This window comes from Chiloscyllium plagiosum, chromosome 13 (genome assembly GCF_004010195.1).
Source record: "Chiloscyllium plagiosum isolate BGI_BamShark_2017 chromosome 13, ASM401019v2, whole genome shotgun sequence".
Lineage (NCBI taxonomy): Eukaryota > Metazoa > Chordata > Chondrichthyes > Orectolobiformes > Hemiscylliidae > Chiloscyllium > Chiloscyllium plagiosum.
Genome location: NC_057722.1, coordinates 9,642,405 through 9,660,813, shown reverse-complemented (window position 1 = coordinate 9,660,813; position 18,409 = coordinate 9,642,405). Strand labels below are relative to the sequence as shown.

At 42.2% G+C, this 18,409-nt stretch overlaps 1 protein-coding gene across 1 annotated transcript in view; it reads left to right on the top strand.

Annotated features, from left to right (window-relative positions):
* crocc2 (ciliary rootlet coiled-coil, rootletin family member 2) overlaps positions 1-18,409 on the top strand; it is a 296,277-nt gene that overhangs the window by 103,019 nt on the left and 174,849 nt on the right. The window contains exons 10-12 of the mRNA XM_043702904.1: positions 6,594-6,690; positions 12,746-12,844; positions 13,587-13,838. Of these exons, the coding sequence (XP_043558839.1) occupies positions 6,594-6,690; positions 12,746-12,844; positions 13,587-13,838 (448 nt within the window). The remainder of the gene's footprint in view (positions 1-6,593; positions 6,691-12,745; positions 12,845-13,586; positions 13,839-18,409) is intronic.

Below are 18,409 nucleotides of genomic sequence, written 5' to 3'. Positions count from 1 at the left end.
ACATACAAGATAATCAGAGGGTTAGATAGGGTGGACAGGGAGAGCCTTTTTCTAAGTATGGGGACAGCAAACACGAGGGGACACAACTTTAAAGTGAGGGGAGATAGGTATAAGACAGATGTCAGAGGTAGTTTCTTTACTCAGAGAGTAGTAAGGGTATGGAATGCTTTGCCTGCAACAGTAGTGGATTCGCCAAGTTTAAGTGCATTTAAGTCGTCATTGGACAGGCGTATGAACATACATGGAATAGTGTAGATGGGCTTCAGATTAGCATGACAGGGTGACACAACATCGAGGGCCGAAGGACCTGTACTGCGCTGTAATGTTCTATGTTCTATGTTTAAATGGGGAATGTGACGTTGTGATTTTAGCAGACATCATCAAGGTGTAAAATGAGAAATAGAAGCTACAAAAGTAACTTGTAATATGTAGAGAGCCTATTATAGGAAAATACTAGAAAGAATTTTACAGGAGTGTAATCAAACAAAGACAGACACTGAGCAATAGAAAAAATTGTTAGGTAGAGTGATGGGGGCAAAGAGGTAAGTTTTAAGAAAGGTCTTAAAGGAGCAAGAGGAGAATTCAAGAGCTGGGGACCCAGAAAACTGAAAGTATGAGTAATTGGCACAAGAAATGTATGAGAGACATAGGTTTTTCAGAGTTAGAGACTGAGGTTACAGGAATAATGAGGAATGAGATCATGCAGGATTTACTTTTAAAATTTGTGAACAACTAGTTTTTTGTCCAACTTTTTTTATTGCTTTTCTTTTAATAATAAGACCATCACCACCACCACCATCACCCCCACCCCCAAACAAAAGGGTAGGATAGTTTTTGTGTTTTTGGAGAGTTGTTAAGGCATGAAAAATTGCTGCAAAACCCATAACGGTTTTTAAAGGGAATTGAAATAGTTTTTTGTCAAGTAAACTTTACAGGGTTACAAGGAAAGGACAGGGGATTGGAACTGAGTGGAAACTAGCTGTTCTGTGCAACAGTAAGTCAATCCGACTTGTCCCTCAACTTTAGTGTGGTCAGCACAGAAAGGTGATTTCTTGCCCACTCTTAGGGGTAGATCGTGTAGTTACCTAATAGTGTAAGATTGATGATGATGTGTCAGCAGCCCATTTTACATCGCTCCAGATTCTTGTCTCTATTGACTTTAAAGGAGCGCTGATTGGCTTTTACTTGATTTATCTTGTTCCACAAAGACAAGATCTATCCCTCTGGTGAAGACAGACTGACGACAATAATCTGGGACATACGCACATGTATTTTTTCCTCTGGGGGGTCTGGGAATATTGATTCGAAGCAGGAACCCAGGGCAGCTTTGCCATTCTATTAATATGTTACCTTAGATTAGTTAATTCAACACAGACCAGTAATCGAATCTGGGTACCCTATTGTTGAGTTATGCTCCAATCCACCTCAGGCATTTCACTGGCCCACAGGTGAGCAATGTTGGAAGAACTCAAAATGTGATCTTATCAAATCCTGTGTAACTCAATCAGCCGCAGAATCAACGGTAATTAATAGCATATCGTTCAAAATGAACCCATCTGGTGGGAGAGTTGAAAAGCTTGTTATCTCCGTGAAACAGAACTAGCAAGGAAGCGACAAGAGTGCCTCAGAAAAAACCCAACAAATTCAATGGCGTAGAGTTTGAGTCTTTGTGCAATCAGGGAAAATAGATGCTCAAGTACCAGGACCCCACTTTATATTTCTCTCCATTTTTATTCCACTAACGTTATGCAGAGAGATGTGTAGAATGGATAGATGATGTGCTATCATCACACTAAGCCAGGATGTCTTAAAAAAGAATGAGATTTTGATTTTCAATTGGTATAGTAGAACATATCCTAGCCAGGATGTAGACACCATTGCTATTTTGTTAAAACAAACCAGCTTCAGTCTGAATATTGTTTTGAGCAATTTGCATGGATTTAGAACATTTACAGCACTGGGACAGACCATTTGGTTCCTTGAATCTGTGTTGTCTCTTTGATAGAGCATTGTAAAACTAATCCCACTTGCTTAATTTTCTCCCTCATAGCCTTGTGCCTCGCTAAGCCTCAAATATTTTCTAATTTTCACTGAGAAGACGATCTTTGCCTCAGCTCCTTCCTGGGTTGATTCCATTCCTGTGCAATATCTGTCCATTGTAGACAATTTAATAGTTTATTTGCCAAGATTACACCATTTACCAATTTATTTTCTTATTCATTCATGGGATCGTGGATGTCACTGGAAAGGCCAGTATTGATTGCTAATCCCTAAATGTCCAAAGGTCAGTTGAGAATCAACCACATTGCCTGAAGGTCTGCAGTCACATGTAGGCCAGACCAAGTAGGGGTGGCAGATTTCCATCCCTGGTAGAAGGTAAACTAGATGCATTGTATTCTTAAATTAATTTGTCTTTACTTTTCATGGGATGTAGATAGTATTAGCAAGGCCAGCATTTTTGTTCATCCCTAATTGCCCTGGAATTGAATGGCACACTGGACCATTTCAGAGGGCAGTTAAGACTCAACCATATTTCTGTCCACCTGGAGTCACATGTAGGTCAAACTGGGTAAAGACCGCAGATTTCCTTTGCTAAAAGTCATGAGTAGTTGGAGTACTGTGTACAGTTTTGGGCACGACTTTATGAGTTTCCTCCGGGTGCTCCGGTTTCATCCCACTGTTCAAAGATGTGCAGGATAGTGTCCAGGGAGTAGTGTAGATTTGGTGCATTAGACCTTCAGGCAATGTGGTTGATTCTCAACTGACCTTTGGACATTTAGGGATTAGCAATCAATACTGGCCTTTCCAGTGACATCCACGATCCCATGAATGAATAAGAAAATAAATTGGTAAATGGTGTAATCTTGGCAAATAAACTATTAAATTGTCTACAATGGACAGATATTGCACAGGAATGGAATCAACCCAGGAAGGAGCTGAGGCAAAGATCGTCTTCTCAGTGAAAATTAGAAAATATTTGAGGCTTAGCGAGGCACAAGGTTATGAGGGAGAAAATTAAGCAAGTGGGATTAGTTTTGCAATGCTCTATCAAAGAGGAAATGTAGAGTATAGGCAAATGGGTCTGGGTGGGTTACTCTTCAGAGGGTTGGTATGGACTTGTTGGGCCAAATCATCTGTTTCCACACTGTATGGATTCTATGATTCTGTGATGAAAGATGTGAACACATTGAAGAGTGCGCAGGAGCAGAGGGACCTGATTATAGATGTGTACAGAATATTGAAGACAGCAGGGCAGGTTGAGAGAGCAATTACTAAAGCACACAGTATCCTTGGCTTTGTCAATAACAACATCGAGTATGAGAGCAAGGAGGTAATGTTGACTTGTACAAGATACTTGTTAGACCTCAGCTGGAGTATTGTGTACAGTTCTGTGCACCACATTATATGATGTGAATACATTGGAGAGAAAGCAGTAGTGATTTACAGGTACAGTTCCAAGCATTAGGAACTTCAGTTATGAGGTTAGATTGAAGTAGATGGGGCTATTCTTCTTGGAAGGAAGAAGGCTAAGAGAAGATTTAATTGAGGTTTTCAAAATCATGGACTGGATAGAGTAGATAGAGAAAAACTGTTCCTGCTCTTAAAAGGAGCAAGGACAAAAAGATGTAGATTTGAAATGATAAACTTTTGTTTTAAAAACATTTCACATCACAGAAGAGGAAGTTTGGGAAGTCTTGGAGAATATAAAGGTGGATAAATCTCCGTGACCTGAGATTGACTGTATCCCAGGACATTGTGGGAAGTAGGGGAGGAAATTGCGAGACCCTTGCAGAAATAATTGTATCATCTATAACTATGGATGAGGTGCCTGATGCCTGGAAGGTGGCTAATGTTGTACCTTGATTTAAAAAAGGCTGTAAAGGGAAACCAGGGAACTATAGACCTGTAAGTGGTGGATAAATTGTTGGAGGTGATTATAAAAGACAGGTTTTATGGACATTTAGAGAGGCAAAAATTGATTAGGTTTTGTGTGAGGAAAATCACGCCTCACAAACTTGATTGAGTTTTTTGAAGAAGTTATTAAAAAGATTAACATGTGATTTGTACATGGAATGAACTTTCTGAGGAAGTGGTGGAGGTGGGTACAATTACAACATTTGTAAGACATTTGGATAGGTACATGATCAGGAAAGGTTAGGAGGGCTATGGGCCAGGAACAGGCAGATGGGACTAGTTTAGTTCGGGAATATGTTTGGCATGGACTGGTTGGACTCTATGATCTGCAAAAGAAGCAAGAGTGAAGTAAGCAAAAATGTTTTTCACTCAGCGAGTAGCTAGAGTAGGGAATGCACTGCCTGGGAATGTGGTGGAGGCAGTTTCAATTGAGACATTCAATAGAGCATTAGAAGGTTATTTGGATAGAAAATAATACATAAGAGATAGGGACAAAACCGGAGATTATGACTAGATAATGATGCTCATTTAAGGAGCGAACGCAGGGAAGATGGACCAAGTGGCTTTTTTCTACGCTGTAACAATTCTGTGATTCCATTATTCTGTGATTTGTGAGACAGGTGGATTTTTACAAAATCGATGAAAATTGGTGGGGTTACTATTACTTAGCTGAAAATGTGTTGCTGGAAAAGCGCAGCAGGTCAGGCAGCATCCAACCACTCGCCTCACTATTACTTAGACCAGCTTTATATTCCAGATCTAATAACTGAATTCAAGTTCCACCATCTGCCATGGTTGGGTTTGAACCTCCTGTTCCCAAAGCATTAGCCTGTGTACCTTGATTTACTCACCCAGCGACATTGCCACGACCCCAGCAATCTAGCAATCCCACTGGTTCCCATCTAAGAGATTTCATTTTCATTTCATTCAAGGGAAACATTAATTTGACAGAAGTTTATGTAAAATACTTTTTAAAAATGTCTACTACACCTCATCCAGTTTTGGGCACTTTGGTTTTAGGAAGATGTTTAGATGATGGAGAAAGTCAAGCAGAGTTTCAGCTACATGACACCAAAGACCAGAGACTTTGGCTATGAGGAGAGAACATTACAATGAGTTTTGATGGGAACATCCAAAATTGCAAAGAAATTTGATAAATTTCAAGACAATTCTATTTCTAGTGTTCCGTGAAGCTGGGAACAGAAAGTATGAATTTAAGGTCATTGACAAAATTAAAGTGTAGGAGACTTTCTGATTGTAGACAGGGAATACTTTGGACATGAAATACCCAGAAAGAATCAGAAATGGAGGCAAAATCCATGATATTTGAAGAAGAAGGATAATCAGCCTGCCCACAAAAGGTGACAGAGAGTAGGTGCAATTGTTTTATTGTTTAAATGACAAAGTTCGCAGGGACTGATTTTTAAAATAAGTTCCATACATTCCTGAAGGTTGACCTTGAAATGTTCTTTCATGACCAGAAACGTTACTCTGGAATGGGGCATTGAAGAAAATCTTCCTTGATCCATCTAAACATCCTTTGGTGGACTTTGCACAATGGCATGGTGTGCTGATGTTCACCAATGCCTTTAGTGCAGAACACAAAAAGCCCCAACAGAAGGAGATTGGGAATTCTACTCCAAAACCTGTCAGTGCTTATTCATTCCATTCCACTCCATTCAGGAATGTCACCACTATCCAACAGAATTTGTACTGCTGTAGTACTTTGCTTCCAGACCACAAGAGGACCTCACTGAGCCAGTCGGATATTAAAACCCCCTCTTGTGGAAGATTCTGGAAAGCCGGCATCTCAATTTATTCCAGAAGCCCAAAGGTGTTTTATCTGTTACACTCAACAATTTGCATTTATGTATCAACTTTTGAAATTGATATAAAAATGAACCAACACAGTCAACAAAGGTTTTAAGATCTTGGAAAAGGTGCAGAACAAGTTTGAAGAATGGTTTGAAGAAGGGTACCTGGACCTGAAATGTTAACTCTGATTTCCCGCCACAGATTCTGCCAGATCTGCTGAGGTTTCCCAGCAACTTCTGTTTTTGTTTCAGATTTCCAGCATCTGCAATTCTTTCGGTTTTATGATCTAGAATAGTGCCTGGGACTTCAGTTGCGTGGAGGCACTAGAGAAGCTGCTTATAGCAGTGAAATTAAAAGGAGATTTGATAGAGATGTTTATTATGAATGGTTTTGATAATGCAGAAAGGAGAAATTATTTCTGCTGGCAGGAGGTTCACAGGAAATAGATTTTATGGTAATAGGTGGAAAAAGACCAGAGATTTCCTTTAATGCAATGAATTGTTTCTGGTTGGGAATGTGCTGCCTGAAAAGGGTATTGGAAGTAGATTCAATAGGAACTTTCAAAAGGCAACTGGATAAGTGCTTGAAGTGGAAAGAGTTGCAGGTCTTTAGGGAAAGAACAGGTGCCTTGGGAGTAATCAGAAAGCTGTTTCAAAGAGCTGGCACAGATATGATTAGCTAAATGTCGACCGTCCAGTAAAGCTGTAAAGGAAATGATAAAATTAGTGGAATGTCCAATCCTTAATGCAGCCACTAGGGGTTTCTTCACAGATCCAATTTAGGAAAGGTACATTGAACTTGTGAAGCAAGGCATTATAATCTGACACTCGAGAAACACTTTCTCTTCCGTGATCTTACCCTAGAATTCAGGAGTTATCTGTTGTCATGGAGAGGCTGAAGATGCAGAATGCTGAGAAGGAGAGAACAATCATGTCGCTCAACCGAACTGTGGAGAAGTTGGTAAGTGTGTATCTTCTGGATAGCTTGCGAGCTTGTGGGGTGGGATGGAACAAAGGTGCATCATACGATTGGAACAGCAATGGGCCATTTAGTCTTTAAACATGATGCTCAAATCCTCTTATACCAAACCTTTCCAAGAAATGGTAGGGAATTGATATTAATATTGAAATACTCACTATAAAAGGTAACGTTAATATGCAAACCAATGTGATGTGATTGCTACCAACAGAGGAAATTCAAGTTCACTCCAAATCCAAAGTACGTTTGTTGCAAAACACAGCTTGTAGAAAAATTATATCCCTCAGTCTTTTTCTGGGAGCCTCTTTATGGTAAGGGTTCAAGCTGCTGGTACTCTGGGATGGTGACTCCATGTTTGAAAGCTTATTCAACCACTTCTGGTCAAATAGATGATCGAGTGGACAATCACGAGAAACCTGTGGAGATGCGAGGAATGAACCATATTTTAATTGGTTACTGTGTTTTATTTGTTTTGATGCTAACCATGGATGACAGTGTCAAATGGGCACTATTATGTTAAAGTCGATAGTGTGGTGTTGGAAAAACACAGCAGGTCAGGCAGTATCCAAGGAGCAGGAGAGTCAATGTTATGGGCAAAAACCCTTCATCAGGAATGAGGCTGGAAGCCTCAGGGGTGGGGAGATAAATGGGAGAGGGATGGGGCTTGGGGGAATGTAGCTGAGAGTGCAGTAGGTGGATGGAGGTGGGGGTAATGGTGATAGGTTGGAGGGGAGGATGGAGCCAGTTTCCTCATTTCCCCTACTCCCACCTTATCCCAGTTCCAAACTTCCAACTCAGCACTGCCATCATGCCCTGTCCTATCTGTCCATCTTCCTTCCCACCTATCCACTCCACACTCCCCACCGATCTATCACCATCAACCCCCACTTCCATCCACTTATCGCACTCTCAGCTACCTTCCCCCCAGCCCCAATCCCCTCCCATTTATCTCTCCACCTCCGAGACTCCCAGCCTCATTAGAGATGAAGGGCTTTTGCCTGAAACATCGATTCTCCTGCTCCTCGAATGCTGCCTTTTCCAGCACCATACTCTTGACTCTAATCGCCAGCACCTGCAGTCCTCGCTTTTGAATATTAAGTTAAACACCATTCTTATTTTCATTCCCATTTAAAGTTAGGAGAAGAAAATATCCAATGAAATATACAGTAGTCAATGAATTTATCTGCATCATTCCCCAATGATTCAATTTTATCCCAGAGTTATTCAGGCAAGCTCGGCCAAGGCACAGGCCAGAAACCATTCAGAACTTGTTCCCAGCCAGGTTTGGGACTATGGATGATGTGTAGGAAGCCGGCCTGTTTCCCATCTCTAAGCAGGGAGTTTGCCATTTCTCAGAGATGTCTATCCTGATGTCTGTCCTTTCAGCCACTGCTATCCTGATTTAATCCCAAATGCTTCCACGTAGATTAATATGGAAAGCGCAATAATGTTCCTGACATGAAGAAAGAATTAATGTCCTCTTACTGCATGGCTTTCAAAAGAATCTTACATTTAGCAAAATGCATAACATTCAGAATCTGTTAAAGTATAACTGAATCAGTTAGTTGGGTAAGAAATCCAAAAAAACTAATGGCTGTTGCTGAAAAAGTGATACACACTGTCAGGACTTGTAATTTTACAGTTTTCAGAACAATATCACAAGAATACTAAATCCCAAAGTGAACAATAATTCCTGCAATTCTATCCTGGCTAGTGCAAGATAAAAAGCTTCAACAGCACATCTCTTTACCTCAAAACGCACACAAGTTTTATAGATGTAGAGGAATATCTCTAATGTATATTGCAAGGTTTGTGAAGGTTTGTAGCTCAGGTTGAGGTTTAGGGTGTAGGTTTGCTCACTGAGCTGTAGGTTTGATATCCAGACGTTTCATTACCTGGCTAGGTAACATCATCAGTGGCGACATCCAAGTGAAGCGAAGCTGTTGTCTCCTGCTTTCTATTTATATGTTTGTCCTGGATGCAGTTCCTGGGTTTGTGGTGATGTCATTTCCTGTTCGTTTTCTGAGGGGTTGATAGATGGTATCTAGATCTATGTGTTTGTTTATGGCGTTGTGGTTGGAGTGCCAGGTCTCTAGGAATTCTCTGGCATGTTTTTGCTTAGCCTGTCCCAGGATAGATATGTTGTCCCAGTCGAAATGGTGTTTTTTTTCGTCCGTGTGTAGGGCTATGAGAGAGAGAGGGTCGTGTCTTTTTGTGGCTAGCTGGTGTTCGTATATCCTGGTGGCTAACTTTCTTCCTGTTTGTCCTACGTAGTGTTTGTGGCAGTCCTTGCATGGAATCTTGTAGATGACATTGGTTTTGTCCACAGGTTGTACTGGGTCTTTTAAGTTTGTTAGTTTTTGTTTGAGAGTGTTGGTGGGTTTGTGTGCTACTAGGATTCCGAGGGGGCTTAGTAGTCTGGCTGTCATCTCTGGAACTTCTTTGATGTTACGCAGGTTTGTAGTTCTCCGTTGTCCTTTCTTTCGACTGTGATGTCCAGGAATGCGAGTTTGTTGTCGGTTTCTTCCTCCTTGGTGAACTTTATGCCTGTGAGGGTGTTGTTGATGATGTTAAATGTCTCTTCTATCTTGTTTCATTTTGTGATGACAAAGGTGTCATCTACGTAGCAGACTCAGATTTTTGGTTTGATGATTGGTAGGGCTGTTTGTTCTAGTCTTTGCATTATCGCTTCTGCTATGAGTCCTGATAGCGGAGATCCCATGGGTGTGCTGTTGGTTTGTTTGTAGATTATGGTGTTGAAGATGAAGTGGGTGGTGAGGCACAGGTCCACTAGCTTCATGATGTTTTCGTTGGTAATATGATTGATGGACATTACCTACCTGCCCTAATAACCATAACTCTCTCACACCAGTTTATTCCTTCCCTTATTCCTGAATGCCAACCTAAGCCTGTCTTCGACCACCATGATCCCTCATTCTTTCATGCTGAACTAGGACAACTCAGTGACCCAGTATACATTGTTTAGAGCAAATAAATCCCGTAGTCACAATATAATGTGCATTAAAAGGTTTTAACAAAAATGTCCTCCTTCCATAATTCTCTCTTATATTAGAGGAGAGATTATTATATTACAGAGAAAGAAAAAAATTCAATCATCTAGACTTTTTTAAAGTCTCAATATCAGAAATAATTGGGCTCATCTGGTTCAGAGATTAATTAGTTGGCTGAGTCATCTGAGCCTTGCTTGATTGACAGCGATGGGTCTTTGCTCTCATTGTTTTGATATTTTCTAAACAACCTGTTCAGTGATGTAATCACACACCACTGGGGCAGATGGAAGTTGAACCTGTGACTCCTGTCTCAGAGGTAGGGACATTATCACTGTGCCACAAGAACTTCTCCCAACAGTGTTTAATTACAAAAGTGCTTACAGTTTCTACTGTTGATGTGTTAAATGATCAGAAAGATTGATAATGTCCTATAGTAAGATGGATTTTAATTTAGATAAACATGAGGTGCTGCATTTTGGAAAGGTAAATCTGGGCAGAACTTATACACTTAATGGTAAGATCCTGAGGAGTGTTGCTAAACAAAGAGACCTTGGAGTGCAGACTCCTTGAAAGTGGAGTCGCAAGTAGATAGGATAGTGAAGAAAGTGTTTGGTATGCTTTCCTTTATTGATCTGAACTTAGTGTATAGGAGTTCGGTGATCATGTTGTAGCTGTGCAGGTCTCTCTCCTATAGGAAGGATGTTGTAGAACTTGAAAGGGTTCAGAAAAGATTTACGAGGATGTTACCAGGGTTGGAGGGTGTGAGCGATAGGGAGAGGCTGAACAGGCTGGAGCTATTTTTCCCTGGAATGTCAGAGGCTGAGGGGTGACCATATAGAGGTTTATAAAATCATGAGGGGCATGGATAGGATAAATCAAAAAGGTCTTTTTCCCAAGGTGGGGTGTCCAGAACTAGAGGGCATAGGTTTAAGGTCAGAGGGGCAAGATATAAAAGGGTCCTAATGGGCAATATTTTCACGCAGCGGGTGGTGCATGTATGGAATGGGAAAGTGGTGGAGGCTGGTACAATTACACCTTTTAGAAGGCCTCTGGCTGGGTATATGGATAGGACGGGTTTGGAGGTTATGGGCAAATGCTGGCCGAATGGGTCGAGACTTATACAGGATATGTGATTGGCATGGGGCATGGATGAGTTGGACCGAAGGGCCTCTTTCTGTGCTGTATATATCTATGACTCTAAAATAACTATTTTAACATAGTGGAAAGTTATGAATGAATTAATGACTGTTTATTTTTAGAAGCGGCTTTTACAAGTGCTATGATCATTATTGGGTTCAGTATATAGTGAATTCATGGACATAGTTGAGCTGTACTAGGTATAGGGACATGGGGGGGATTGTGGTGGTGGAAGTGATTTAGTTGCATAACCTGACACGTTGGGCTTGTCTGGTCATGATCGAGGGTCACGACCTGATGTAAAGACAATGAGGGGCCATGGGTGATGGATGGAGGAGCATGGCCTGACATATAGGCATTTTTTATCATTCATTCATAGTATGAGGGTGTTGCTGTTTGGGCCAGCATTTCATTCTCATCCCTGATTGCCCAGAAGGCAGTTAAGAGTCAACCACATTGATATACGTCTGGAGTCACATATAGGCCAAACCAGGTCAGGATGGCAGTTTCCTTCCCTAAAGGACATTAGTGAACCAGATGGGTTTTTCTTCCCCCAACAATCGCAATGGATCCATTGTCATCATTAAACTCTTAATTCTAGATTTGTTTTTTATTGAATTCAAATTTCGCCACCTGTTGTAGCAGGATTTGATCCCACGTCTGCGAATGTTAAGAACTCGAGATTAACAGTCTAGCGATAATAGCATGAGGCCATCAACTTCCCCTTGATGAAGAGCAATGGTGGGTGGGTATGTAAGGGGCAAAGGCTGGCATCTGGGGCATGAGGGATGACCAGCTGGAGTAGCATGACCTCTCTCAGATTGACTGGCCCAGCTGCAACTTGCACCTGCAGCCTCGGACCCTGTCTTCAGGAGCACTCTCTGCTGAGGTAGCACGTGAAGCTGAGAATTTGCCTAACTTCAGCTACCTGCCTGAAAGAGAAAAGCCCAGGCCAGACCATCTGGATAAAATAAATCAGATGTGATTCCCACTTCTGATCACTTCATGTAACAACTGTGCTCGAGAGTTTAATGTGTGGTGGTTGAGTATTGAGGTTTGGACTGAGTTTGATATTATAGAGTCATAGAATCATACAGCATAGAAACAGACCCTTTGGCCCATCATGTTTATGCTGACCAATAAACATCCAATTACGCTAATTCCATTTACCTGCACTTTGTCCATTGCCTAGTATGCCCTGACATTTTAAGTACTCATTCAGGTGGTTCTTAAATGTTGCTATTCTGCTTCCACCACTCCGTCAGGCAGCATATTGCATATTTCTACCACCCTCTGGGATTTCCCAGATCTCCTCTAAATCACTTGCTCCTCACCTTAAACCTATGCCCTCTGGTCTTAGACACATCTGCCACAGGGAGAGATTCTCACGATGCTTATACCTCTGATATATTGAAGCCCTCCTCAGTGGAATAGCAGGCTAAAGTAAATCATTTGAGCAATGAGGGGTGCTGGCTCCCTTGAAAATGCCCTTCTAATCAGAGATGGCATGTTTTGACAGTGGAGGGGGCTGGGAGTGGAAATCTTGAGGCGTCTTTTTTTCCTTCTTGTGTCCCCACTTTGAAGTTAACGCTACTCTTTCAAATATTTCCCAGATATTTTTAAGTTTCCTTTCATGAACTGAGCAAAGCCGCTGGGCTTAGAGCCTTGTGTTACTGTAACACAGGTGGTTTCTCCATGTGCTCAATGCAATACCCGTGTTGTTGAAATTCTCCCCAGTCCTTGTGATCTGATGTGATTGCTTGTCGGCCCTCATCAAGGAGTTTTTAATTAACATCTGGGAGAGGTTGCACTTGCCACTACTCCAGTGTTTCAGAGGCTTTCTGTTTTGCCTGTGAGTTGCTAATTCTGCCAAATTCTGGTGATCACAGGAATCGGGCAAGATGGAAATTACAAGTGAAACCTTGTCGAATGAAGCTCTAAGAACTGAAATTGAATCCTTACATCAAACCTTGCGCAGCATTGCTCAGGTACAAACAAAAAACGCAGGGGTCAATGATTGAAGGGGATCTGTTCATCAGTCTTTGAAAGGTATGCTGCAGAAATGCGTGGCTGAAATCAAACTAGTTACCAACTGTATGAGAATTGAAGGGGGAGTTGGGAGAACAAATCTGCTCATTGAACGAATCAGATCAGGGTTGAATATTGGAGACACGAGAATCAATTAATATTCCTTGTGAAACTGGCAGTACTTATAAAGAACTCACCCCCATCCTCACCCAACACAGGCACTGTATGGTGTACAGTCCATAGATAAGATAGATTGCGAATGGGCTGCTGAAAGGAGATTCAGTGAGTTGGGGTTAGGTGGTATGTGGAGAACGAAAGGAGTTCAGATAATCTGTCTCATTCAAAGTTTGCAGAGGCTTCTATACTTTGCCTCTGCACCCCTGCACACACACCCCCCACCACCTCAAACCCCAGTCAGTCCTTAAATGGGTTTGCCACTCATTCTCATGCTGGACCCAGCCCCTCCAGCTTCCTGATTGTGGTGGAGACCATGTTGAAAGCTTTCTTGAACTGGATTGACCCCTGACCCAGTAATATGGGGCTGTGTCATTGTGGATGTGGGGAGAAGACTGGACATTAGACTCACAAAGCATTCTCAACACTCATCTGGTGAGCAGTGAGCCCCAGTAAGCGTTGTCAGAAAGTCTAGATGCTGAGACACGTGTAAGCATTTGCACTGATTGTTCTGTCTCTTCCTCTCAGGTCACTGCTGCTGATGCAGAATCTACAGGTTTGCCGTCTCTGGGAGGGGCAGCTGAGGGAGCTGAGGTGGGTACCGGAAGGCTTGGCTCACCTCTCCTTTCACGGTCTCCGGTGCTTAGCACCCCTTCCCCTCGCAGGCACAGGTCACCGACTCGTTCGCAGTCACCGCTGCGCAGCATGTCACCATCTTGTGGTGATGCCACATTGTCTGCTGTCCAATCAGCCCTGCAGAGACGACAGCTCCAGGTGCAGGTAAGCAGAAAGGAAGGCTACTTAGTGTTACACAGCTTTCAGAGGAGAGCAATGGTGAGCGAGGTCCATGCTGATCTGAGGAGTTCACGGGAGTGAGGTGCTTAAGGAGATCGTAGGAAGCTTAGATGGATGTTGGTGGAATGACTCCGAGAAAGCTCATGCCTCAGAGAAAAGCAGGAACACTGAGGAGAATCAAAGTGAATTTCTGACGGCTGTGGCACACCTTGGTTTAGTCTCAGGAGATGTGAAGGAAGTCTCAAGCTCCTTCAAAGTACATAGGATTTCTTTGTGGAAATAAAAGTTTGGTCTATCCTATTGAGATGTCTGGCTTTAAAGAATACTTATAACCTGCCGTGTTAAATTAGGAGTACTTGCTTTGTTTAACTCTTGTCTGGGCTTTTGTTTAAAACACAAAATCTGGAGGTGTAATTTTTTTCAGTCAATAATTTTTTTAAACGTTCCAGCTCTTCTCCCAGATCCTAACATGTTCCAAGCTGTATTTGGCTGCATATTGCCCTATCACTCAGTTGATTGTCCAGAGGCTCAATTCTGCAGTGTTACAATTGTATCCTTTTATATCTAAATCATGCAGAACCTCACCTAAGAGTGCCTGATGTCGCTGTAGAAGGTCTGAAACTGGAAAATGTTCAAATTGTCCTTACATTTCTTACCTTAACTTGACACCAAAGAAAAATATGATGTGACATTTGGGAGGAGACCTGAATTTTGCCGGTAGCTGTTGGACACTGTAGTTCTTTCTGCAAGACACTGGGGCAGGAACTGATTGTAAATAGTTAATACAACTTATTGCCAACACTGTTGGTACTGCTGGAAGAAGAATTGTAGCTTTGCAATGGGTTCTGTCATCCATAAACTGTTCAGATTTTAGTTTGCTCCCAGCTTCCCACCTGTTATTTTGTTCACCGAAGTTCAAAGGCAAACGTAAATACTTGTGGTTACAAAGATGTGAAGGCCAGGAAACCTTTTAACTGGTGCAACCACCTTGTTTATCATTTTTTTTAAATAAGAAGTGAGAATAAAAACATATATTACACAATAATTCTGTGAACTTCAGTCTAAGAGGGGTGGAGGGGAAGTGTTTTCGGTTGTCTACTCGATTGCATTTAATGAGGTGAAAATGGCTTAACTGATTGGATGGTTCATTCTGCAGAGTGGTTTGAATTTAGAAATAGCTGAGCAGGATTATAGAGCTGGGAAAGTATTTTGCTGGCATTTAGTGGTTGATCATGCATGAATTCAGTGTGACACATATTCAGTCCAAAATCTGTACAATCTGATGTTACCCTTTAACTGCCATTGTTGAGTAAGAATTTACTTCAGCATCAAGCAGGACACATGGAGTTTTGCACCCATATATTGTGCAGAGCAGAGGTCCTGTTGAGAGAGCTACCCAAAGTCATCATCGTGGATGCACAATTGGAGAATCATTGGCAAAGGTCATGCAGCAGATTACTCCTTGTGTTTTCCTCCTTCCTACAGTTAAAGGGAAACAAATTCAAAACAGAAGGAATCAAATAAGATTGCAAACGAGTGACCAAGTGATAAACCGGCATGTCCCTGGTTACTCCTTACCCTTGAGCTTGAGTTTGAGTAAATGTTTAGTCAGAATCATGGTTGGGATTCTGGTTTTAACTGCCACGCTGCTGATCCAGAGACGGAGAGCAATCAGTTAGGATCTATTTGTGGCAATTGTATGAAGGGAGCATTGAGCTTCACAACACTGCCCTCCATGGAAAATATCTTTTGCAACATTCCTGGGATCATTTACTCAGACAAAACATCCAAAGCATCAAGATTTTAACACGGAGTCAGAAATATGGCTTTTAAAGTTGATGGAGGGTAGAAATAGATCAATTGCCAGATATCTCCAGATGGCATCAATATTGGTCAGAGCTAGATCAATGAGGCTACAGCACCAGTTTGGTGACGAGTTAAACAAAATGTTTTCACAATTCCTCTGATACTTCGAAGCAATAGGCTGGAGTTGTACAAAGAGAGCTCTACAAATCGCTGGCTTCGACTGTATTCATGGGAAACTGCTTCACACAAAGTGACTGCTTTCCAGTATCAAAGTTTGCAGCAGTGTTTTGTGGTGGAGTCCTGAAGCTGTAGTGCATTCTGAACCCATACACTAATAAGTAATTCAGGCATCAATTCTAATGCCGCTTCTGAAATCCGATGCAACAGCTTCACATCACAAACTAAAATAGCAGATTAAAAAAAAGCTGCCTGGCATTGATCTTTCAGCTGGAGTAGTGGAAGGGTTAACCCAAAAGTTGAATGATTTCCTCAATTGCCTTGAAATCTAGCCCAGCAGTATAATAAGTCTCGGGCCACTGCAATTAGCCTTTACCTGTCAGCCCTTGTCACACAGGGGAACGAGTTATTGGACTGGCTGCTTTGATCATGGCTGCGCTCTTTATATACTTAATAAACAACAGCCCAGAGGGATTGTATGCTGCATTTGTTGGAACAAAACAAAATCGAAAATTTTGAAGGGACCCCCTCACAGTTGTTAAGGGTTTTGCTTTACAGTGACCAGCATCGCTAACTGAGCCTGAAGTTTGGTGTTTGAGTTCCATCCGAGGATTTGCTGGGCCAAGGCAGGTGTGTTCATAATGCAACCCAACAGTATCAACTTGCAAATCATTCCCAGTGTTGAGCAGTAACAGCGGGAGAGATTCCTGGTCAGCCACGAGATGGAGAAAAGATGGCAACTCTACAATCACTCTCTGTACCTCTCTAGACCGCAACATGTGTTAAGAGTATATGTCGTCACTTCCTGAGTGATCTGCAACACACTATCTCTCACAGTTTTTACTTTATATCTTAGTGCTGACTTTTATCATCATTCGTTCATTCACTCATTCATGAGATATGGGCATCACTGGCCAGCCAGCATCTATTGCTCATCTGTAGTTTCTCTTGAAGGAGATGGTGAGCAACCACCTTGAGCCATGCAGGTCTTTGGGGAATGAGGACATGCAGATTGCTGTTAGGGAGTGTAAGGTTTTGATCCAGCCAGCATGGAAGAACAACAATACAATTCCTAGTCAGGGTGGCATGCATCTTCAATGGGAACTTGATGGTAATTCTGTTCCCATTTGTCTTCTGCCCTTGGCCTTCTCGGTGGGAGAGATTATGGGTTTGGAAGGGTGATTGATATGGGTCTTTGTCATACTATTGCCAGAGTCTGACACAGTCCAAGTGCTCAGAAATTAGCACAGCTCTCAGTTCAGACAATCAGGTTTCTCATTCTCTCTGAGTGCATGACCAGTGATGAGAATTCCCCAGTGAGTTGGAGCAAAAATTAACAAATTCCCATACAACACTCCCTGGCTAGGAACTGCATAAGTTAAATATAGGGTGATACCCATCAACAACTCCTATCAAACACCCCAAGACAAAATCTCTCACAGCTCTGTTCCATGGAAAGTACAGCATTGATTACAAAGGAGCCAGTTTTAAAGTGCCATGGATTTCCAACAGACACTGCTCCAATGAGTTGATTCCTTGGTGGACAAAGGCAGCAGGAAACTGTGCATTGCTTAACTGGGAGACTTCATGTAAAGGCCACCAGTTGACTTGATGCCCAGAGGACACCAAGAAACTGCTGGCAGGAGATCTGAAGGCTGCCAGATAAATTCCATGCAAAGGGTTTCAGAAAGGTCTCACAGAAGGAAGGTCTAGGATAGGGATGCAATACTTTAACCCTCGGAAACCACCTTTCTGGGTGCATCACAGCATGGTATGGCATCTGCTCTTCCCAAGACCACAAGAAATTACAGAGAGTTATGAACAAAGCCCAGTCCATGATGTAAACCAGCCTCCCATCCATTGACTCTATCTATACTTCCCACTACCTTAGGAAAGCAACCAACATCACCAAAGACCCCTCTCACCTCAGTTATACTCTTTTCCATCCTCTCTGTTGGGCAGAGGATATAAAATGTTGAATACTTGTATGAACAGATTCAAAAACAGCTTCTTCCCCACTGCTATAGACTTTTGAACAGAGCTCTTAAGTGTTAATGTTGATCTTTCTCTCTCTGCCCTTTCTTTGCGGCTGTAACACTGCACTCTGTCCTGCTACCCTGAAGCACTTTGTATGGTACGATCTGCCTGTATAGGGTGCAAAACATCACTTTTCACTGTATCGCGACACATGTGACAACAATAAAACAAATCAAATCCAAATCAGGAATGTTCAAGACATGGAAGTCCACAGACTGTTTGGTCCTCACAGGAAACTGGAGCTGGAGCTGGATGAATTTTAGATCAGTTGGGAGGCTGAGGGGGTGATAGAGAGGAATTATAGGGAGAAAGTCACACCTAAGTTACAGGATAATGGTAGCTAGGTGACCGTCAGGAGAGGGAAAGTGAATAGGCAGACAGTGCAGGGAGCCCCCTGTGTTTGTCACCCTCAACAGCAAGTATACTGTATTGGATACTGTTGTGGGGGGAATGGGTTCTAGATTAGAGTGGTGCTGGTAAAACACAGCAGTTCAGGCTGCATCTGAGGAGCAGGAAAATCGACGTTTCGGGCAAAA